Genomic DNA, 25,116 nt, shown 5'->3' with positions numbered 1-25,116 from the left:
AGCTCGCCAAACTCATTCAGTTTCGACTGAGTACAACCAACACTCAGAGCTGCTGTACGGACCGGAAAACTGTCGTAGCTTTACTTTTCTTATGGAAACTGCAGCGTTTACACATTTTTCCAAAAGGGTGTGCTGCACAATGCCACGTTGTTTCACAAAGTTACACACGGTTTTATTTCCACCAAAACAAATCGTTTGGCGGTAATTGGCTGCGAAGTATTTCAAAGGGCGAGATTGCGGACAAAAATGTTTGAGGTATTCTTTTTTTAACCGCTTCAATACTGCAGCCTCTATAATCAAGCAAACACAAATGAATCCAATTTTCCTGCCGTTTGTAGATTTGTTTTTGAAAAAGATAAACACTGTCAGATTTATATATAAAAGAAATGTTTAAAAAAAAACAATCTGTGCAAAGTAAAGCGGCTTTGAGGTCTTTTTTTTTGGGGGGGGGGGGGGGGGGGGGGGGGGCAACGATGAGAGCAGATAGTTTAAGCAGGAATGGCCTCCAGGAAAAGTCCGGGGGTCGTCTGTGACTCATTGCCTGTTGGCAGGTGGGGAGCCAAGGCTGCTTCCAATGCCTTTGGTGCACACAAAAAAGAAAAAAGAAACAAATAAAATGGAGGGGAGAGCTGGTGCTGAAAGCATGCAGAGAGTGCTGATTGAGTGACCCGCAGCCTCTGCTCTGCCTGAGCTTATCAGACCGAGAGGTGACCTGCAGATGTAAGGCAGGCACAGGAGGGACAGGGTGGAAATAAAGAGTCAATTCCCTCCGTACGAAGCAGTGCCAAAAAAAAACCCCATCGGTACACAGCAAAAGAAGTGAGAATACTCTGCCATGACAAAAAAAATAAACCCCAAAGAGTCAACCTCTCAATGGAAGGGAACATCTTAAACCTTGACAACAAGTACAAAGATAGTAACTGAGACCGGCCAATGGCTTGAAATGCATCACTCTCAATTCATCTCTGGCTTTTCAATTTGGAATAAATTGAAGTAGCCATGTAAATATATGCATTCATAAAGATGAAAATGATGTAAGCTGGAGCCCACTTGGGGAAAATCCGATCGGCTCTCCCCTCAATTCATTTTCTTTACTTGGGAAGATACCGCAAAGTCACACTCCGAATAACACCGTCAAATTTGAATTTCACAACGGAGAAAATTGTATCTCAAACAGAGCAGATGACAGGGGTTGAATGTCTCAACTGCTGCTACGTTTATCTGGAGTGACAGTTTCATTTACATCGCACACATCCACACACACACACCAACAGATGTTTACAGTGACACACCACACGCTCTATAATGCTGGGATGTGTGAAGTTGGGTTATTTTTAAAATATTCTGTGTACCATAACATAGCAGGTGGAAACAAAGAAACATGAAAGCCCCTAAAGAAACACGACTTAAAAATCTTTACGTTCAAAAATGCAGTTTCTGTTCCCTCCATGTTGAAGAATACAAATATCCTACAGTGTTCCTGGAGAGGTTATTTATTTGCCTGGAGGGCCAGTTCATCTTTAATTTCTTTTGTGCCTCGTCTGTGTGTACTCCCACATCTGTCTTTGCGACAAGTAATTTAAGTTTTAAACCTTGAGACCGTCTGTTGAACATATTTCTCAGACAGTTCAAAGTCACAGAGTGAATGAAGAGTGAAATTTGACAGCGAAGATTGACCACGAACCATAAAAAAACAACCAATACAGTGACTGTTTTACATAATATTGTTTCAAAATCCAAGAATTTCTTCACTTTCTGTAGTACAAATAAAGATAATAAAAGGTCCGAATCTGAAGGATCCTGAGAGATTCTGGGATTCTTCAGAGGGCATGTCTGAGACTTGTTAAAAGGCCAACATGGACAATAATAGGATATACAGCTACTAAACTATTAATTTGTCACAGTTTCATGTCATTAAGCTTTATGTATTTTTCCCTCTGCGCAAGTTCTGAGCTCTCTCCTCTCTGGATCTTCATCCAGGATCTCGGCCTGTGGAGCTGGAAATCCGTGATCTGCTTCCCTCAACAAGTCTGCTGCACATTGACTTTATACTCAGTTGTTTTCTCTCCAACTAATCCTCTTACCGTAATTGATGCAAGTGGAAAGCCAACTGCTCCGAGTCTTGGTTTTGCCGTTTTGAGTCGAGTTTGTTTTTCTCTCATTTCTCCAGGTAGGCATCACCTTGAAGCTCATGCTTCGTTCCCTTGTTGAACTAAATAGACTGTGTCAATGGGCTAAGGTTTCTATCTTTGTGTGTTAAATCCTTTTTTTTTTCCTACTGTAGCCCACGTGGACCTGTTGGTTTTTCACTAGATTTCATTTGAATGTTGAATGCCATTCGATGGCCTTGTTTTAATTGGTGCAGTAGAAATAAAAATGTGATAAATTGAATATAAGGGTCTAGCCAGATATTAATATTGACCCTGACAGTTGGAGGTTTTTGTGAAATAAATTTCCTGCTGGAAATTTAAAAAACACTCAATAAATTTTTTGAACAGAGAGTATCAAAGTAAAAAAAATAAAATTAAAAAAAAATCAAAGTAAAAATTTGCAAGTTTGTCCAGCATATATCAATTACAAGAAATTGGTGTATACATGCATACCTTTTTAGGGAAGCAACCATCAGAGGCTGCAGCAGATCATGTATATTCTGCAGGCAAATGTTCTGTTCTCCTGAACAGGAGAACAGTCGATGCTATACACCCATGTTGAACGTGAAATAATAAAGCCGCACAGACACTGGAAAACTACGACAGATACCACAAGCAAACTGATCAATAAGGAGCTTCAGGGCAATATATTTTTCACTTTCTTGTTTTTGTGGGTTGCCATTACAGCTTGATCATTGGGTGTTTTGTTTCATGAGGAAAGCTACTTACAAATAAAATAAAACTAAGTGAGACACACTCTTTAGTGTCGACTGAAAAAATAGAATATATGGCATTTGTGGAAAAGTTGATGGTTTACGACACCATTGTACCTCGTGTTTGTCCACATAAACTGTAGTCCCTTCCCTTCGTGACAACAAACCACTCCAGCAACAATGATATCAGCAAAGGACATCACTGACTGCCAATTACGGGGAAAAATGAGAGTCCACAAAGGCACAACATCAGGATTATGACGGTCTTATCTCCATATCACACCAGAAGTGAGGTATTGATTTTCTGCCAAAGAGCATCACAATCAAGAGAGATGTGCCATGCTCGTCTGAGAGCCATGCACACCCAGGGGCATGATGGAGAAGCATGGAGGAGGAGAAGATGGGAAAAAAAAAAAAAGAGAGATAAAAACCAATAAAAGAAGTCCAGGGAGGCAAACTAAGACATGGCTGAGAGAACCAGGGGGGTTAAACCTGCATTGAGGGCACAGACATGAAGGTGAAGAACTGTCTGTATTTTAGAACATTATGTATGAAATGAAAGTTGATTTTGTATTAACAATCTGCCAGCATACGGGCAGACCTGTTTCGAAAGGAAATTGGAATTAATAATTACATTATTTATCCAACACCTTTCATACATAATTTGCCGCTCAATGGGCTTCACAAAGAAGAAGGCGAAATGAGATTCTGATCGGTTTATTCAACCTAACAGCCAAAACACACCTATGATTGATTAAGAGAGGTAAAACAACACCTTTTAAACCTTCAGATTTTCTGCAGTCACACTAACAATGATGGACTAAGGCTCTACAGTGGCAATACATATCCAATTACAGGTGCGGTGGTCCAATGTCTCATGAAAAAAAAATTAATGCTTCCTGGAAGCTCATGAATAAAAATAGTGAAATCGAAACCGTAAGATTTGTGCTTTGATTTTAATATCATGTTTTGTCCAACATATGGACTGAGGGTATACTGTAAGTGTAAAAATCCCAAAGAAAACATTAATTGGTATTTTCCTATAAAACATTATTCAACTTAATTTCTATTGTAGAAGCGCAGCTGAAACAAAGAGACGTACACAAGTGAAAAAATAAAGATCACTGCCGTTCCCACATGACAACAGTACAATGTAACCGGGCTGAAGCATCTGTGTTGCAGCATTGAAAGTAACACGAGCATCAAAACCACATTGAATCTGTGAAAACAAGGCTGCAGAAATTATACAACTTCGGGTTAGTCTGAAGTGAAATACTGGTAGATTTGAGGTCTTTCCGCAGATTCAGTCATGTTATTTTGTTGCATTTTTTGGATGTAGCACTGCTGAAAAGATAAAGCGGTATGGAAGATGAATTGATGGCTCGATTAAACCAAAAGAAAAAAAACAAGACACAGATTGTTATTAAGGCCAATAACAGCTTGGAGAAACAGTTTGTAAACCACTTTTTTTTTACAAATGAACCCCTCTAACCATGTCACTAAGAATGTGAAGCAATATAAAGGAATTATAGCTCATTTCCTCATGAGAAACAAACTCAAAATAAGTTGGGGGTTTTCATTAAACTCTTTTTTTCAGAGTCACTTTGCAAGTCAGGCAAAAAGTCATAGAGCTGTCAAAACTACACGACAGTGTTGTTCATAAAAAGGAAAAAAAAAAACGTGAAGGAGGAGTAACAAGATCTACCGGCTTATTACAATAAATCTCTTCAGGCATGAATGTATCTGCCAAATCTGTCCGTGGATAGAATTGACAACAGTGACATGCTGTGACACAGTCTGCAGGCTGGCAGACGTCCATTCATTCACCGTCACCGGGGCCAAGAACTGGTGGGCTTTCCAGCCATGGACGCCATCATTACCACAAAATGCCATCGTATAACAGGATTTTGTGCACATTCACAGCACACACACAAAAAAAAAAAAAAAAAAAATTCAAACTGAGGAATAAAACTGCAAGTGGCAAAGAAAAGCAGCATCTTCCAATTTAGTGGTGACAAGCTGAGCAGCTCCTCTCCCAAGGTCAACTAACTCACCGTGTCTTTCTTCAGCTCAGCCAGCGGACAGGAAACAATAATGGCTGCAATGCAGTGCACTCCCCGAGATGCCATTAAGATGTAGCAACACATCGGCCAGTCAGCCTGTGTCGACAACATGACAGCGTATGAGCAGCGGCCACCGGCATTGCATTATTCCCACCGTGTTAATCGGGGAGTCGCCGGAGACGTGCAAACAGAGGTTCAGTACAGACAAAGAAAAGGTTTCTGACCAGGTTTTTGTTAACAGGCAAAAGACTGCAAGGCTGTACAATTCATCTAAGAAATTACATTTCTGCGTTATTCCATGGCACAGTTTTCAAAAATGTGACTTTATATTGACAGAATTCAATTGTTGCACCTGTTTGGTTTTTTTTTGTTTTGTTTTCTTTGTTTCTCCAGATCTGATTGTCCTCATTCATGTATGTCATTTATTAAATAAAACAAGATTCAGACTGAAACCATAAACTCTGAAGATCAATACAGTCACTTGTTGTAGCCATCCAAAGTCAAAAAAACTTCAAAACGTTTTTATTTCCATCATTACTTAAAGTAAATTTGAAAACTGCCAAGAAGCACATGTTTAACTGTTTAGAGCTTGAAAAATTAAAAAAATGTAAAGCAGTCCAATTTAGTCACTGAATTTGTGAAAAGAAAAAAAAAATTGCTGTACAAATTTTCATGCAAAGTAGAGTCTCTTAATTTGAAAACCTCAAAATTTTATGAGTGACTGGAAAGAGAGAAAGTTCTGACTTCAAAGTGGGATAAAATATAGCTCAACAGATTCCAACTGCCAACTTCCGTCTTGGAAAGTGGGAAGTTTAAGAGAGCTCTGCAGAGCAAATTTAAATTCAACACGATGGGATTCGAGCATCTGCATGAGAAACAGTCAATGTTGCACTTTTATAATAAAAATATAATTGTAGTTAAAGGCTATAAAAAAAAAAAAGCCAAATGAAGTGTAATCCCAGTGCTGCCGGTGCATTAACATGATAACAAAAAGGTTTAATAACACTCCACCTGCTACCTGAGGATATTGTACTGCGGTGCACATGCTGGACAGCCTCTCAGGCAAAGTCGACCCTCGTCATCCTCCCTCCTTCAGCTGTGGGCCAAACTCCAACCATCGACCAGGGAGGAAACATTGGATTACCGGCTCCCGGGACTATGTGACCTTATAGATCCTCCACCCCTCCCCTCCCTCTCCAAGGAGAACACAGTCCCATCAACCCACCTTTAATTGAATCTACTCTTGGCGTGCCTCAACTGTAGTTTATGTCAGATGACACATATGATCAATGCAACTTCAGATCACAGCCAAGATGTAGATTAATACAGATGAGTTATGTGTCAGTATTTACTTTACCGAACCCAAAAAAGTGTCCAATTTTTGGATGAAGAGCTGGCAGATCTGTTTAAAAAGTTTGTGGCGCCGGGACATAAAAGCAATTCTTCGCAAAAGTGGAAGCCGTTTACGGCCAAGAAAGAGGGAGAGAGAATTTTCCCCAACGTTATTTGTCCGTCTGCAGTGAGACTGCTGTGATTCATGTGTGTGACGACCACGCCGCAGAGGGCAAGGCAGAGGCAAGGCTGCAAAGACACAGCAGATTGTTAAAGAAGGAGCGACTCCGAATGGCTTATGAAAATTCATTTTCCTCCACAGTTCGACAGGGAGAATCTCCAGCATCTTGAGCATGGCTCATAGGTGAGGGGGATGTTTGAACAAATGGATGTCAAATCTGTGTCAGCAGAAAGATGGGTTTTTTTTCCCCCCCCTCCTTTTTGCAGTTTGATGAATCGTATGTGGTCAGACTCCGTGGAACCGGCCCACTCCTGCTCTGCTCCCAGTATCTGATCCCACCCTGCAGACTGTGTGTGAAGGTGGTCTGATAACCGTCTACAAGGGTCTGCAGGGAATCACATTGCAAATTCTGGCAAAGTCAATGATGTTAAAAGATTCTCTCAGGTCATGGAGCCGTAAAAGTGAAATTGAATCAACACATGAAGCTTGGACGACTTATCCACCGGAGGACAATTAAGTTACAGGAAATCCTGTATTCATTCACACTGCAGGGCACAATAACCAAAGGGATTAATTTGTGCCTCTACAAGCACACAGACATGTGTGCTTAAAGTACAAACACTGAAAAGGCACTAGCGCCCCCAAGTGTGCGAAATTAGCCGAGATGTTATGCAGTTAATTCCAAAACAATAGCAAGTTGCATTTATTGATGGAAAGAAAAAAAAACAGCTTATTGTTCAGATTAAAACCATAGGCTTACATTGCAGTAGCAATACTGTGTTTGTTTGGTTTTTTTGTTGGGTTTTTTTTTTTAACGAAAAAAGTTCATCCTGATGTCGTGGAACATGTGAAAAAAACGTTGCACCTGCTCCAGTTCAGGTTACCGAGCCTCTTTCTGACTCGGCCCACTCAGATCACCGAGTGTCAATAAGCCAAAATCCATCTTTCACGGTGACTCCATCTGCACTCAAATACATGCGTGGGCGCTTTCAAAGTGAGGTCTCAAATGCTTTATTTTCTTTATTTTTTTTTATTTTTATTGCATTAACCTTTCCTCGAGCAGATCCCGAGCACACACAGCGAATGAGTCATAGCTCAACAGCATTGGATTAGCCTCTGCTTCTGATTGCATCTCACTCCTGAGACAATAAGATCACGATGGAGCAAATCACAGAATCTATCAGTGTCATCTGAAAGAACCGACAGGACCACGCTGAAGGTCATCTCTGTCGGCATGACGTAATTTGAATCAAGGCAACTTTATTTACGCGGCGCTATGCAAACACTACTTTCCACTCGTCCAGAAAAGCATCGAGAAACGCTGCAATGTCCTCCAAAGGACAGTCGACTGGAACCTTTCTGTTGATAAATATTGGCGTGTTCCACTGACTCATGCATCTGTTAAACCGTCTGTATTAATCAAGCTTGAAACGGATCAAAGAACATTTTTAGTTTGCCTCACCGCAGCGAGAAACTGGAAGCGACTCCAGTTTCTCTCTCGCCAGGAATAGTTTGCGACTTATCCAGGTATTTCCAACTACACAGGTACAAACACTCTATGCCTTGCATGAGGAGTTCTGTTGTGCCAAGTCTTAAAATGCCCCGCTTTCAGAGGTTGAAAAACATCGCACCAAAATTCCGGATGAATATACTTTGGCACACTTGCATTGAATAGGTATTTTTCAGTGAATTTCCAAAAGTTTTTCATGTTGGAAGGAATAATCGTGAAAAGGTCTTGCGCCCTATAGACAATAATAGTAGTTAGATGTTTTCCATGAGTCTTGATATATGGCCTGGAATTGTTGAAACTGTTACTTTTATACTTTAGACCAGCGGTGTCATACGTTTTAGTTCAGGAGTCACATACAGCCCAATGAAACCCTCTGCAGCAAAATGCACTGAAATGTCTATAAATCTCCTGTAGCTGTTGATTTATTTACATTTGTACAAACCCTGCGGCTCTATGGCGCCTCCTTGAAGAGGTCCGTCTCACACTTTGAATTCCGGATAGGATGATCCTTAGCAGACAGCAGTAATTCGGATTCAAGATGATGGGTTCATCTTTCCTCACTTCATTTTCATATTTTCATATTCCCCGCCCTGTCGGATCTTGTTTCATGGAGTTATGCAATAATCTGAAAGGGTTTCTTTGACTCTCATACATTCTTCTTAACAAATACGATTTCTGCTGGCTTGGCATGTCATCTATCCATGGGAATAAAGATTTCAAAGGAAGGCAATTAAGTGTTTAGTCAACCAGCAGTGGTAAAAAGATAAGGCCCACCAACATCCAGGTCGTTCATTAGAGCGGAGTCACAGACTGCAGAAAACAGATTAGTGTGTTACATCTTGGTTCAACATTTATCAGCACCGGCAATACCTGGTGCCTGAAAAGGCTTTAGTGAGTGAATATAAACAAATGTGGGTTCGCCCCCCCCCCCCATTGTTGGCTTTTGGTGACATCCCCAACATTTAATGTGTTAAATCAGAAAATCTTATCAGGCGTGGCTCCCTGGCAAGAAAAACTGTACTTTTCAATTACACTTTGAATTGTTTTGCATAATAATTGGTGATCGTTTTAAGCCTTATTTATCATGAGAATAGTCTGAAATGAATTCCGAGAACTTCACAGTCAGAATGATAACAAATGTCATGGTTTGGAGTCAAAATAGCTTAAAGTTAAGGCTTTTATATTTATTATTTTTAAGCTTGTGATGGATAGGAGACTTGGTGAATGTGCAGCCAATACTTCAACCCCCCCACCCCTTCCCCAGTGACTGACGTCTGGATCAAACTGATTTAGTTGGTGGATGCGTGGATGGTTAAACAGAACCAGAGCCAAACACCTGAAGGTGATCCGTACAACACTTTATACCACGACTTTAAAAGCACGTCCGTTTTAAAAATACACCGCGTGCTTTGAGAAGCGACCGGTCAACATGAACGTCTATTAAAAGAAATTTCTGGCACTAAATTCAAATGACAGAATATATCAGTGGCCACAATCTTTCAACTCTGACAATCTATTTCAGGGGTCATGGGTAGAAATACCCTCTTGTGTAATATGTCTAACGACCATAGACTGTACTGAATGCTATTCATTCAGTCATCGCAGTGATAAGCAATTAGTCTTTCCGTTAGAGTTTCCTGTAACTAGAATGACTCATTATAGATTTCAAATTAGACTCTGATCCAAGGTTACATGAACTGGATGATCTGATCCGTGTTACTCACCAGGCTGGAGGTGAGGGAGGGGTCCGACTTCCCGAGGTTCAGGGATTGCATGCGGACCAGGTTGGAGGTCTCGGAGGACTGATGACCTGCCGGGTGTGTCTGCTGGATGGTGCTCGGAAGCAGGAGGTACTTTCCTGCGCGACAACAGGAAAAGATCGGTTAAAAGGCAACGCGTACTAAAAACCCATTAAACTGACCTCTGTCGTAAAAGTGGGTCAGATGATAAAAATAGAGATTTGGCTTGTGATTCCTCAAATTTTACAGCTGTTAATGGAACCTCAGCAAAGTTCTTTAAAAAAAAAAAAAAAGTTTTATGTGAAATGATGCATACTTTCCCATAAGTGAAGGCTTTTATTTATTTCCTGTCCTATTTAACATGCGATGACCTCTTAGATTTATCTGATGTTCCTGAGGAGGGAACTCTACCTTTAGGTTGGAGACCAAAACAAACTTAAAACTTGGTTGAATTAATCCAGCAGATTTATCAAGCATGACCATTATAATGAGGAACATTTTTTATACGAGTTAATATGGCAGATGTTCATCTTTTGCATTTTGTATCTATTGTCTTATTGACTTCGTGTGGTTGTTTTAAAGAGATTCATGAGTAAAGATGGACGTCTATATAATCCAAATTGTGCACACATTGAAGTTAAATATCTGTGATTACCTTTTAATTTACATATTCTATTAATTTGTTGCTCTATTGTTCATATTCCTTTACTTTTAAACAAGAAGGAGTTTGTGAGTTACTGTTTATACAAGCGTGTTTAAATGGTAATAAGATTTAACTGATCAGGACTTTCCCCACGTGTAGTCGAGCGCCTCTATTTATGGTAAGCGAAAGAGGTGTAAACAAACTCTACTGCGGTGCAGTTGTAAATAAGCTGCGACTGTAAATGTCACAATAATCGCAGGCTGATCCTCCAGCGACAGCACAGGTCAAAAGACACCCTGCTAGCATAAGAAAGTCCCTGCTGTCGGCTCTTGTTAGGCATGTTAAGCTGAAGCTCTTGACCTTGCGCACTGCAGCAGGATGTCAAAGGGTTAATTTAGGCCAGAGGGGGGGGGGACGAAAGCCCATTAAGAGATCACTGATAACCGCAACATTACGCAACCACAGCGGCAACTCAATCCGGAGAGGGTGAGCAACTGTGTGAACCTGCGAGGTTTCCGAACAAGCAAAGTTTTCTGGGAAAGCTTTGTTTATCAACTGGGAATGAAAAAAAAAAAAAGGGAAAACACTTATCTCCCTTATCTGGCAGCTAGATGGCACTGAATGCAGCATCTACCATTTGTCTTTCTTATCACCAATCCACACCGCGGCATAATAACCAAGACGACAACAAATCTGTCTCAGCATCTCGGCTGCGTCTCCACAAATTCAAACACCATCGGTAAACATGTTGTCATCTTTTGTCTGCGTGTGTGTGTATTTCTGCTTCCTGTGAGAGTGAACCATTTGTCACAAGGCAGGAAGGACAGATGAGGCGGACGCTTTTGGCTTTAACTAGGCTTCAGATGTGATCATCTTTGATGAACTAAAGGGGGGCGGACGAAGAAAAATCACAATGTGGCATTTCAGAGGGATGAAAGTTGAGCCTGAATCGTCAGCGACGTCATAAATGTGCGGAGTTTGTATGTTCTCGCAATTTTGTACAGGGCTCGTGATTTACGATGCAAAGACTTGCTTGTTACTCTTTTTGGTGACTCTAAATCCCGAGCCGGTACAAGCTGCAGCCATTCGTGACCAAAGTCTGCATTTAGCAGCTAAAGAAGACGGATGATAATGAAAAAATAAATAAGAGCTTGCAGTAAAACACTAGAGATACTGCCTTTAGCTGGATTCCACACCTATTTTTAATAGAATTAACACCAGTCCTGTTCATCTTAGCCACATATCTTTCATTCACACTCCTCTGCAAATGTTAAAAGAATGCATTACATTAAAAAAAAAAAAAAAAAAAAAAAAAGCAAATTTTTTTCCCCCCCTTCCTGCTGGAGACAAAAGACGACCTCTTGGTAATCAATCACACAATCTGCACATTTCTGCCCTCCACATTATCCTCGCAGTCGCACTGCGACCGTTGCAGTTAACCTCGGAGAACTGAGGGGGAGACCAAACAGGATGAGGAGGGAAAACCGAAGTCCTTCCTTCCTTACCGGCAAAAGCTCTCCTCATGAGGGGGGCCGTCACGTCCCGGCACGAAGGAAGCCTCTCGTCACTCGCGAGTCAACACTTCCACAAGGTGACGGGCCTTCGGGAGATTTTGGGGGGGAGCGGCTGCTGGACGGTTTTATTTGCATTCAAAGCAGGTACCCTGCAAGGTCAGCCTGCAACCTTGAACAGATGTTGCCCCCGTGTCAACCGCGCCTCCGTTATGTGACTCATGATGTGAAGAATGATTTCCCATTGGTGTCCACACACCAATGGGAAATGTTCCATCACAAAATACAGTGCAGGAATGACAAAATTAGCATTTCTGCTCTGATCTTTGCCTTAAAATGAGTCGTTTTTTTGTAGTTGTGAGTGTTTGTTAGGTGCATAAAACAAGGTGTGTTAACATACTGTGCTGTTTCACTGTGGAGCTGCTGTGACAAATGAGTTGAGCTTTCAGCACAGCGCGAGTCAGTCCGGTGACTGATTCACTCATTAAGTGAAGTGAAGTGAAGTAAGTTGGAGAGGTGCTCTTTAAGAAGATTGTTGGGAGTTTATATCAACTGCTTTGTGGCTGCTGCTTGTGATTATACGTTCATGAATCCGCTCGGTTTAGGAATCGCCAACATCCAGAGCTTTCTTTCAAAGAAAGTATTTCAATTTCATGTTACTGTATGCATTAGTCGAAGCACAAGGGTGACATTACGCGTCTTTCAGTCTCTAATTCATCGTACTTTCTCACCTATGCTTTACAGTTAGTCACAGGTTTATACATCACGGGAAATAAAAGTTATACTTTAATTAAATATAATTTAAAATGTTTAAGCCACAACAGAATGAAATACAATGGGGAAAAAAAAAGGAAATAATAGACGCTTCAGGAAAAGTAGAAAATCTCTTAAATAGAGGCAAAGACGACATAGAAATTTAAACAACCCGATGAAGTCAGTCCAAGTCGACTTCATTTCGTTTAATGCTTGTTTATCATCTTGTTTTTATGAAGACCAATTAGTATAGGGTAAAGCTTTCATTCAACGCTCGGCCAGATGAAAACACAATCTTTCATAGACTGTGAAAAGGTCAAATATTTTAATCAGAGAGGTGAAGCTCCCTGCACAACCAACAAATAGAAAGGCGCTTGCGTCCTCTGTTTAAATCCTCAGGGTGACTGGTGGTGTGTTTTATGGCTTCAAATGAAGCCTGCTTGCACATTAGTAACAGGAATGAAGATAATAACCCGGCACACACACCCCTCTGTCCGTCAGCAGGCTGAACTTTATGTTTAACTGCACATTAGATACGTTTCTCTTTGTTATTTGGTGGGAACCTAAAGAAAAACTCGTTTACAAAAGTCACAATGCGGAAAATGAAGTGGAAACGCCGAGCCCTGGCAGCTCCTTTACATGCTGCAGGTGCAGTCGGGAGGATTTGCAACCAACCCACCGACTTCAATCACTAATTCTCACACACCGAATTTTTCAATTCCAAGGGGGAAGCTCTCTGCTGACTTTACACATTCCTCATCCCAGGAACGTGGCGTGTTTTAATATGAGAGCATGCCCAAAAAGCAGCACAGTACACCAACTAACAATAACCTCGGAAGCTCAGGGATTCACTTTTTCTCGACTTTTTTCATAATATTTTATAAAATTTCAAGGATTACATTTTTTATTTATTTTTTTTTTCCAATCGGAATCTGCCGGCCAATAATATTCCGCGCATGAATGCATACACTCACCATTATATGGGAGATCTTACAGGTAAAAGTTCATCATTCAGTTAGTAACCCAACTTCACTTTGAAATGTGTGCATCTGATGTGTTTTGTCAATTTTCTGCTGGCAAAGCAGCTTTAGTCACTGTGGGAGGGGAGAAAGATTTTATCCACCCTTGATAAAAAAAAAAAGAAAAATATTGCAGCAAAGGTGCAGAGAGATCATAGATCTGTCTCTGATCCAGAGCTTCCTGCTCTTCTGGGGTGAGCTGGTGTTAAACTAAAACCCACTGAACTGGGATTTTGCTGTTTGGTTTGACTGTTGGTGTATATTTTTTATATTGTGCATGTGTGAAGGCCATCTTGCACGTGTGCAACAATGTGAAAACTGGAAAGATGGAAATGTGCTGCCTTAATGTCTGATTTAAGGACACATTGTGCATTCATACCAAAATATTTATAATGTGTTTGAAATGGTATCTTTGCAACTGATAATAAAAGCAACAGAAGGTCTAACCTGGTACATACGGAGTGTTATTGAGCGTTTCTGTTGTGAAAAGAGGAGGGGGAAAAAACTTGGCTTCTTATTTCAGAATATGCCTTCATTGACTGTTCAATGACTGTTTCAAAACAATTCTAGAAGGTATCTTTAGCCAGTTCAATATTTGTACTACATTCATATGTTGCCGCTCTATTTTCAGCACTTCACGTTTGTTCCATGATTTCATTTCCAAGTTTAGTTTTTGGTTTACGGTCATGATGTTGAATCACATACTGTTGTTTTTCCAGTCCCCTTGAAACCAGTAAGAGGCACAAACTCAAAACGGCGTTAAAAAGATAAAGTACTCAGGCACCGCTCTGCTGGTCACAGTGAGATGCCAAGACAATGATTTCAGGGTCTGAAAATCCACACATCCAACACTGGTGAAAGATCATCTGAGTGTTTCTCAGTTTTGGTGGGTTTCCAGGATTCAGGTGACATTTAATGCTAGCGGATGATGACGCACCATTCAGACACATGGTCACTGTTTACCACAACACACACAGACATATACCTGAAGGGAAACTTCAGACTTCAAAGCCTGTCTTTGAGGATCTGTCGTCAATTCTCAACTGTAGGTAACACTGAAAACTGCTCACAGTGGGATCTGTGGATTATCCTGATTATATTAAGTAACCTAGGCACTTTCTGGAAACACTGATTCAAGTCATTTTTAAATGCTCTTAACTCCACAAATGAAATTCCGCGCTCTACTTTTGCACTGAGAAGTCCTTGAGCTCTCAAAGCCAGCGGCACATAAAGAAATAAATACTTCTATCACTGACGGTAACATGAATTTTTTATTTGGATTAAATGACACTTTATTCAGAAGCCCTTTTATTTCCATTAAGAAAGAGCCGAAGGCGTTTAAAAATGACAGATAGTGGGTGTACTGCGAGCATTAATGCGATGGAGATTACCATAACTGCTTTCTCTCGCTCTCCGGTCAGACGCCGGGAGAACATTTTCAAGCCGTGAGAAGATGTGAGAATAATACGTGAAGGTAAGGGAGCTTCAGGAGGAGGGGGAGAGGGATGATTAATTGATTTGATGACAGACGTATGGGCTCCATTCCTGGATATTGCTTTCTGAATGTCTGGTTACATAAAATCAGATTAGCAACTGTAAAATCGAAATTGAAATTCAGACCGAACAGGAAAACAAGGACGGAGAAAAGTGGTTTTAGGAAGACACCTCTCGGTAAACAAATACAGCAGTGTGGCGTCAATTCTCATTATGGTCGTCAACTTTTTATTATAAACACAGTTGGCATTACTGCAGCTTCAGTTAGCATCTTCACTATACAGGATTGCACATAAAAACTGTTCTATTATGTTCAGAGTTGCCGTCTTTGTCTCTACTGCTCAACAAGTGAACAGCCAATTGTTACTAATCGCTAAACTCCTGTTTACTGAAGGAGGAGAGCCTCATTAAATACCTGAACCCTCAGCATCCTCCTGACGGCTTCATCAAACAAGTCAGACTGTGATCAATATCAACCTGTATTTGTCGAACTTGTGTGGATCAACAGCGTTAAATAAACATCAGTTTTACTCTCGGTAAGCCGTCTGCTACTGTCAGTGTGTCGGTAACTCATATCAGTTGATCCGTTATTTACATCTATACTTTTGAAATTTTGCCTTTTCACCTTAAATATTTGTGGTACAATGTGTACATAGTTTCATATACCATTGCATTTAGTTTCAAAGCCAGTTATCATATATTTGTGTGATAATTAAACAACTATATAATAAATACCTTTACAATACATTGACTAGTGGATTGCCCTGAAATACCATGATCAGTGGCTGAATGCCAGGTATTTTCAAGGTTGATGCGTACGTGCCTGAAAAATCAGTGTCATTACCAGTGAGTCCGCCCCCGAGGCTTCTTCTACGGACGTATGTTCCATCTTCACTGAGATGACGCTTCAGCTTGAGGGCGGGACTTAATCCTCGAGTCACCTCAGGGTTACTGGACTTCCTGAGGTATGTAGGCGGTGGGTAGAGGATGTTGTCCAACTAAGGAGAAAGAAAAAAGGGGAAAAAAAAGTAGGATTGAAGATAATATCCAGACAAAGATAAGGTTGCTTGTTGTGGCCAGACAGAGAATAGAGAGATTACTAGTCCATCATGGCAACACAAACACACACACGTCTAAAGACCATCTTTATATATATATAAAGATCAGTGTGTGGTTGCTACAAATTACATATATACACATACATACACATATATACATGTATACATATATACACATACACACATTTCAAAAAGTAGTGTACTTTTTATGATGACAGTAACTACATATGTTCTTTCACCAAGAAAAGGCCTTTTCCAAACGGCGGTAGAAACATCAAGCTTCTATTTCAAGGTTGAAAAACTGGGCCAGAGACACTGGACAGGTTTCCAGTCCCTCACAGGAATAACGCAGTAATGATCGGCCACAAATATTTACAAATTGTGACAAACATTGGGAAATTTTGAACCTGGAGTTTGAGGAAAACCCACACCTTCCCTTTGCACAACCCCTCAGACAAAAGCCCGGGGCACAGGCTCAAAGCCGTATTACTTATTTCTGCCAGGCAGCTGATCCGTTTCTTTCTCTCGAAACAGTTACACACTCCTCTGTGAAAATCCCAAATGATGGCGCAGCTATCAGAGGAGAAAAACTGGTAAAAACATGTTCAGCAGTGATCATTAAAATCAGAGATGTAGCAATCAAAGAAAATAGAAATTCACAGGAGCCTTTCTGGAAGGGAGCATGAAAAGAGGTATGAGAAACAACAGCTTCAAATGTGAGAGTCAGCCCCAAGGGCAGGATTCAACGTCTTAAAAACGACTTAGGAAGGGGATTCCCACGGTGTATTCCAAAAAAACTTGCAGGAAAACAGCTTGGAGCAAAATGTAGCTGAACTTAAACAAGTCTCTCAGTCCGACACTATTTAAGTGTGAAACAAGGCAGACTAAATAACAAACCAGTGCTGGTTTTTTTTTTTTTTTTACTTTTATCTTAAAACTTTAAAAACTCACAGCCAGATAGACGTAGCAACCCATAACAACGCACAACAACATTACAGCAGCCTGTTGTATTCTCAGGAGATAATGCGCTGTACGAAGCTCGGTGCACATAACAAAGCCAGCGGTGAGGAAGAGGCCCTCCCTGAGAACACAAAGATATACATGGCTGAGAGCATGTCTGTGGAAGGAAATGTCCTCCGCTACTCTTGTGGGATGATTCATGCTCCCAGTGACATAGAGCACAAGTTAAACCTGTAGGGTGTCTTGACCTCAGCAAAAAAAAAAAAAGATGTCAAGCAAGCGTGAAGAAGTATGATGTCACAACCAACAGGGATTGTTTATGCTATAACTGCAGACAAAGAAATGTTTATAAAGCCTAAACAGCTGGCTGGTCTCAATGTGTAATAATGCATGTGTGAGTTCAGTGATTTTAACTGACGCAAGTAAGGAAAACCTGTTCGATGCCAATATATGTGGTGAAAAGTAATGACATGAATGTGTAATGGTTATGAGCATGAACAAAAAAACAAAAGCCCGAGTGAAATTCAATTTCTCTGAACTTCATTGGAGAAACAAACAGTGAAGGAGCTTTTCATTCATATTCATGCGTCAGCTATCAGGGGTGAAATAAAGTAAAACCGACAAATACGGTACACAACAAAGAAAATTAACTTTTTTTTTTTTTGGCAACTTGTTTTTTCACTTGCGTCTCTCCCTGAAACAGCTCAGGTCTTGATTCGTACCTACGGCCTTGGCACAGCTCACGTTTTCACGGGGCGGACAGTTTTGATGCTATGAAAACACACGTACAAACTCAAGAAGCGCACGAAGCCACAGCACGCCGCACTCTCGTGTGTAAACATCTTTATTTCAGCACTGGAGGATTATTGCTCCTTTCTTTTCAAAACGAGTACATAACCACCTTGACTTAAGTTGTTCGTTGGCTCAAAATACACTAAACATTTGCTATTGGTGCTCCATGTTGTTTTATGCTAGTTTGCGATGTTTATCTTTAGTTTGACAAAGATAAATAATCTTGTCTGGAAGTTGAACTTTGCCTGCAGTGGCCTGGACGTCTGGTCATGGTTGGTAAAGGGAAAATAAAAAGGTAGTGGAACTACCTTCCACAGCTTTCAACATTAAGTTCTGTTGCTTGGTTTTAGAGGTATGAAACATTAAAGCTGCTGTTAAGGGGTGAGGGCGATCTGGACACCGTCAAAGAGTTAAATAAAGTTTATTGTCAGTTGACCATGAGAATGGAATACATGTGTTGAATGGAATAAAGACCATGAGGATAGAGTGGAAGTAGAGACTAAAATGTAACCCATTTGAAACTTCAGGCCTTGTGGAAGGCTGACGCTTTATATTTTACCAACAAATTTCCATTTAAGTACGGATTCTTGGGAAATTATTAAAAAATAATAATAATAATTATAATTAGTTAAATGAAACAAATAGACATATGAAATTGATTTAGACCTACAGTTTGAGCAATTTAATTCTTTACAGTAGTAATGAAGATTAATCCACAAGAAGTGCCATTATTTGTTTCCCCTTTAATTTTCAAAACACTACCTGATCTTTACATGTCTGGATATAATTTCTACCATGTGTTCACTGGTTGTGGGTTTTCATCCAAATACTCTGGTGTCGTGCTTTTGCACCCCTGCGACCCCGAAGTATCATAGAAGATGTGTGGGCATGAGCTCACAGACGGTTTGGTGGGAGAGTGTTTGGTTTGGTCATGTATGTGGGAGAAATGATAGCTACGTAAGAAAAAAAAAACGTTTGATGTGTGGAGGATATAGGAGCCAGACGACGAAGATGATGATCTGCTGCAGGGAACAATTCCCAAAGAGTATGTCAGCTGTTACTGAAGGCAATAAGCAAATAATTACAGAGCAAAATGATGGCTTCCAGAACAAACAGATAGTGTAACATCACCATCTCATGACCCTGATGGACTGCAGCTCTGCAACAGTGATGGTCATTGTTTGAAACATATTAAATACTGTTCATGCCAAAGACGCGGATCACTGAACATGTTCTAACTCAGCCCTCCGTGTTACATAAAACAGACACATACAGAAGAAACAACATCAACTGTATTTATATGAGGTGGCGCATGCAGCTCTGTACATGGTCTGGACAGGTTACATTTAATGTGAAATACATGGTTTATTTACAGAAAGCAACCGTTTTACCTGTGCCTACCTGTTTTATGAAATAATCATGTGCTACAATGAAAAGGAAACTAACTTGAACCTTGCATTTGTGCAACAATGCACCAGTATTATATGACACCATGAGGACATCCAGAGTGACTGGGATTGTATTTACAGGGGGGGGGGGGCGAATCGCTCGTTTTATTATTAAAAACAGCAAGTTTACGTGGAAAAGTTCTGAAAAGTTTCAGTTTATTTAGTCTGAGATCTTATTGATTCACAAAAACAAAGCCATGAAGGGCTTTTAATGCAAGTCTCTTCTTAATTCAGAAAAACAAACAATTTTATGTGATGCTTTCAAAGAAAACAACTGCATTAGAATTCAGGTTATATTGTCAGTAGCAAACCTTTTGATGTTGATTTTTCTAAATGCATAGTACATATTTTACACAGAGTTGTTCTTCCCAGCTTACAGAACAAAAATCTAAAAGGAAAATCTATCAAGCAAGTAAATATTTAAAAATGTGCAGTCGGCTTTTGCTTTTCAAGAGACTGATTTGTAAAGACTTTTTTCATTTGAACAAAGTGAGAAATGTTGTGGGGTGGGTTTTTTCCCTCATTTTGACACTTGCAGTTTAGAATGATAAGTATGTGGGTTAAGCTTCTTGCTGGTGCCTGAACCTGTTCGGTCACTGGATTAAAAACAGACCAATGAGTGTTTATAATCACAATGTTAGTCGTATTGAATACTACAACCACTACGTCATACTATACATCTCATTATGTCATTGCTATATAACCATTGCGATTGTTATATAATTGGCCCGGATGATTATGCAACACGTTGGGAAAGTGGTTAATACTCTCACCTCATAAACAGAATGTCATCGGTTCGAGGCCAGGCTCGAGGGTCTTTCTTTCTAGAGTTTGCTTATCAGGATGTTTTCAGAGTAGTCTTGTTTCCACTCAGACTAAACCCACATGTTTTAAGTCAACTGACTCTAAAAAAAAATTGCCCGTCGGTGCAAAGATGTTCCTTTGTCCTTGAATGAACCGGCAACCTGGTCTAACCCGTTTTCACCCGTCTTCAAACGTTTAAGCACAGACAGGTATGAATGCATAATGTCACTGCACCAAGCATTTGTGAAAACATTCACGCTTGTCGTCTTATAAAAGGAGAATTTGAACATGAGATGCGGTGTTTGGCTTGTTAAATGATAAAGTGCCTGTTTTTCTCCATGTACACTCGTTTTGTGCATGGGTGTATATTATTTTGATGAAAAACCAAGGTTACTCAGCTTGCAAAATACTAAATGAGTTGGTAAATTAAATAAAAACCTTAACAGACTAACGGCAAAGTTGCCCATATATTACATGAATGTCAGATTTTGCCTTCCATAACTGCTCAGTAACAGGTAAATAACATGAACTCTGCAGCATCGACTGCCGGTGTTTTACTCTCCGCGCCACTATGACTCATGGTGATAATTAGTGTTAATTCGGATAATTTAGTTCAGCGGTGTGAACGTCGGCATTATGTAATATCAAAGACCATAGTTAGTTACATGTATTAGACAGTGAGTTTGTATTGCATTGTTCTTTTCGCTGCTATTCTTATATGGGTTGATCATTTGTATATTCACCCTTCATTATTTAGTATTTTGAGAAAAATAAAGTTATTTTGCACAGAACAGATGCATTCATTCATTTGGTGCAACATTTCCCCAAAATCCTTGTCCTGATGAGTCAGTATTGGATTTCGACCTGGAAAATGCTCTCATCCAACGGCTGTGATGAATTCATTGTCAGTCCTTCCTGGACGCGTTGCTGTAGCAAGTTAAACTGAATAAAAACAAACCGCACACCCACTCTCTAATGTTTAGCCAGTAAACACTGCAGAGGCGGATGTGAAGAGCTGCAAGCGCGTCCTAATAAATATCGTTCAGCAATAAGTGCAGTAAAGCTACTCGGTTCCAATCAACATCTTTCCCCACAAATGAAATTTGAGAAATCATGATTGCCACATGTACAGCTAAATGGAAATACTTCCAGCTGATCCATCTGTTGCAATCACAGAGTTTACTGGCTTCTGCTGCTAGAGGAGTGGCTCGGTCACGTGTTAAATTCAGGATTTGGTTGCACCATCCATAAACCCAGTTCTACAGTGGGTTGTAAAGACTGCCGTAATCTCTTCGACAGTTATGTTAAGCATGTAAATTATTTTCCAAATCGGGTTGCACCATTCAAGTCTTATCTTAGATGTTGAGTAAAATCAGTAGCGAGGAAACCATCTGCTCAGCTACAACAACAGCAGGCAAGGCCACCGATATTTAAAAACAACTATCAATGTTTTTATCGTTTTTTTATTTAGTTGTGATAAAGAGTCCAATGTGAGCACCAGCATAACAACAAATGTTTACCAGGATTTTGAGGCAGTTTCAGGTCACATATTTAAAGTTCATATTTCCAGCCAAACAGATTACAGTGAGCAAATATTAACTTTATCAGGTGGTTCAGTTTCCTGTGCAAACAGTTACACCTCAGTCGGTATTTGTACATAATGATCAAAAACTAATATTTATGCTGGAGCTAGTTTGTGCGTCGTGAACGACGGGCAACAGGATTCACTTGAATTTCAAGTGAAAACAAAGTCAAGGAAGGCAGTTACGCAAGTTCAAAGCAAGTAAATGCCCATAAGCAGCTTAGAGTTATGCTGAGAAACAATCAGCAGTGAACTCCTGCGGCGTGCGGCAGCATTGTTTTCAAAGCAGAAATATCCACGGCGGTCACCATGTCCTTAACACCACTGACCGTAACGATACGCGCTGCATGCACGGCGACCTGAGGGATTTCCTCCGCTCAGTGACCGTGTCCCCGCTGCGTGTCGGCTTTCAACACCCAACCGGAAGTCTGAATCATTTCATAGAAGCACTCCCGTTTCTCAATACACTTCAAGCTGCAGTCGCTCTGTGTCGTCGACCTTCCAAGTGTTTTTGTCGTGTTCTTGATCGCAAAACTATTGTGCTTCAACTTACGTCCCACATACAATGTTATGATAAGAAAATGCTTCCGTACAGGCGTATTATATATACACACACATAAGGAGTTCACTCTTAATTGTGAGGCAGGTGTAAAATGACAAAATTACAGCTACTAGATGATGTATATCTTCAGGTAGAATTCTATCAAATGGGATGTTTTCAGTATTAAGTCAGCCTTGAAGATGTTCCTACTACTACTACTTCCAGTAGTACACCAGTAGTAGATTAAGTACAGACTAAAAAGGAGCATTCCGAACATGTAAATAATGCAGGTGTTTTTCTTGTAATTATGCTTATTAAGTTAATTGACTGTAAAAGTACACTTTTGTGAGTGAGTGTGTTCACCCCATTATGGACTAGCAACCTGACTTTCGTGATTATTAACTCTCTTAGCCTCATTACCCCAGTCTGGATAAAGCAGGTAAAGAAAGATAAACGATGTTCCAATGTTCATGCCCTCATCACGGGAGCAGATAGAGATTACAATGCTTTTAGAAATGTACACGTTGTAAATAGAGGCATTTCAGGCCACTTAAATCTAGTGATGATGTTTTAGAAATGAATTTCAGCAACATTTAGAGCCATTACCAGCTGATGCCCGTGTTATCCCCCCCCCCCTGCAGCAGTCGAAGCAATCCGGTGTTTGTCTGGTAGCTTCGGAGGCTGTTCCCACCATATGAATGATCAGAGCAGATGACTCAGATAAAAGGAAGTGAGATAATCATTATAGCTGCACCGTGTCAAAATCTGCAGTTTGCCGCGACACAAATGTGGAGCAACATTTAATCAATATTTTAGGAGAACAACGCAATATAGATACTACAGTCTGAAGCAGATATACGTCCACCCACTGGCAGGCAAACTCTGCCTGCTCAGAGTTGCGAGAGAAGCCTTGTAATCATACAAACCGACCGTTACAAACCCAATACACAGTGGTGAAGCTCCACTGTGTGCAGCTAGCGATTCGTGCAACCTTTTGCCTTCATGTTCCTGATGCACCACGACAGAAATCTGAGCCAGTGAAAACTGTGGAGGGCTGCCAAAGCTGGCCCGAGTTCCCCAATGATTTTTTTTCTGTCTTTACTCGGCTGAGCTGGGCCGTATCTATCAGACTCTCATGCCAGTTATGAGTCATCTGGGTAAATCAGTAAACCTACATTTCCCATTCTATGTATATTTGAAGTAGACCAACTCAGAAAGACGGTCAAATATCTCCAATACGTCCGAGTTCCAAAACATCTGCATTGATTTTAAAAGTGGGTGTTAGCCGTTTAAATGCCGATTCGATTACATTGGCAACGCTCCCACCAGGCCGTCACGGTTTGCTTTTTCTGTGTGCACAGCGAGCAGCGTGCAGTCTGCAGCCCTTTCACCCACCGCTCCCCTCCACCTGCAGCAAAGAGCTTCTGAGAGCAAGATCAAACCTGACCTACCCTTCCTTCCTCCATCCTCTTTTCCACCTTCAGCTACACACACACACACACACACACACACACACACACACACACACACACACACACACACACACACACACACACACACACACACACACACACACACACACACACACACACACACACACACACACACACACACACACACACACACACACACACACACACAGATACAAACACACACACAGTGGACAGTACCAACAACGTTCTGTTGCCAAAGCAGAAAGCCGAAAACAAAGGAGGTGGGCTGCACAGCACACAAAGACCGTTGTGTTTACCAAGTGAAAAATGAGGCAATTTCAACCTGCATGGAGAGAGCGACTGTGTTTCTACTCATTGGGACACTTTCATGTATTTGTTGTCACACTGCCCTTAAATCTGCTGAAGACAAAGATTCTAATATTTACCAAACAACCCACGTAATAATGACTGGATGTGGCTCATCTGGGGGACAGGAACAAGAAAAATATTGCAAAGCACAAAAATGGTGATTTGTGTTTGGTAGATCATTTCTCGGTTGTTTACGGAATCTGTGGGAAAACTTGTTTGCTTCCCTTCTATTTCCATTTGTGGGATGGGCACGTGGGTTACACCCACGATTAATCCACCAAATAGTCTATTAACATCACACACGTGTAAAGACAGGTATTGGGGAAAAGAAAGTAAGAAGAAATGTGACATTTTATGGGTTTCCATGACCCTCGTGATGCACTTCCTGCACACTGTAGATGAGTTTGAATGTGCAGAAAGCAAACTTTCCAGCAGACGCTATACATGTCGACCTTCATCAGCCGACACTACAAAGACCAAGTGCTCTGAAGGGGGGGTAAAATGCAGGAACTCCTCTATTTTTCTATACTGCTGCACACATAAGCATACGCAGCTATTCAAACAAGCAGACAAACAAAAGGACGGAGCAGCAGGAGCTGCTTGTGCTTCACAGACAAACATAAGGATGAAAGAGCATGGCCAGGAACACTGTCCTCAAGGTTGAGTAATAAATACCCCAACGGTCCAGGCTAAGGAAACCTCTGCGGTATTTCACATGTTCGTATGTGGCCTACGCCGCTGAACCACGAGGCTTAGCATGTTAAAACAACACATCACTACTCTTCCTGCTGCTTTCGTCCACTTAGTTGATGGTATGGCTCTGCATTACAAAAGGAGAAGTGGGTTTAGTCATGATTTCCACATCAGAACAATTGCGCAGAGAAAATTGGGAAAAAAACAAATTCACACCACAGGATATTAATTCTCTTTGAAGGCTTTGTGGTGAAGTGTTGTTTATCATTTCGCCGAGACGGATGAAAGGAACCTTTTCAAAAAATGGGAACAAACTGTTACTAGTGTT

At 40.7% G+C, this 25,116-nt stretch overlaps 1 protein-coding gene across 6 annotated transcripts in view; it reads right to left on the bottom strand.

Moving 5' to 3' along the window:
• mast4 (microtubule associated serine/threonine kinase family member 4) overlaps positions 1–25,116 on the bottom strand; it is a 106,432-nt gene that overhangs the window by 66,847 nt on the left and 14,469 nt on the right. For all 6 annotated transcript variants that reach the window (XM_080510198.1, XM_080510200.1, XM_080510201.1 and 3 more), the window contains exons 2-3: positions 15,953–16,106; positions 9,674–9,807 (exon numbers count right to left, since the gene is read on the bottom strand). In XM_080510198.1, the coding sequence (XP_080366324.1) occupies positions 9,674–9,807; positions 15,953–16,106 (288 nt within the window). The remainder of the gene's footprint in view (positions 1–9,673; positions 9,808–15,952; positions 16,107–25,116) is intronic.

The sequence above is a fragment of the Blennius ocellaris genome (genome assembly GCF_963422515.1).
Source record: "Blennius ocellaris genome assembly, chromosome: 15".
Taxonomy (NCBI): Eukaryota; Metazoa; Chordata; class Actinopteri; order Blenniiformes; family Blenniidae; genus Blennius; species Blennius ocellaris.
This window is presented reverse-complemented; position numbering and strand designations above follow the sequence as displayed.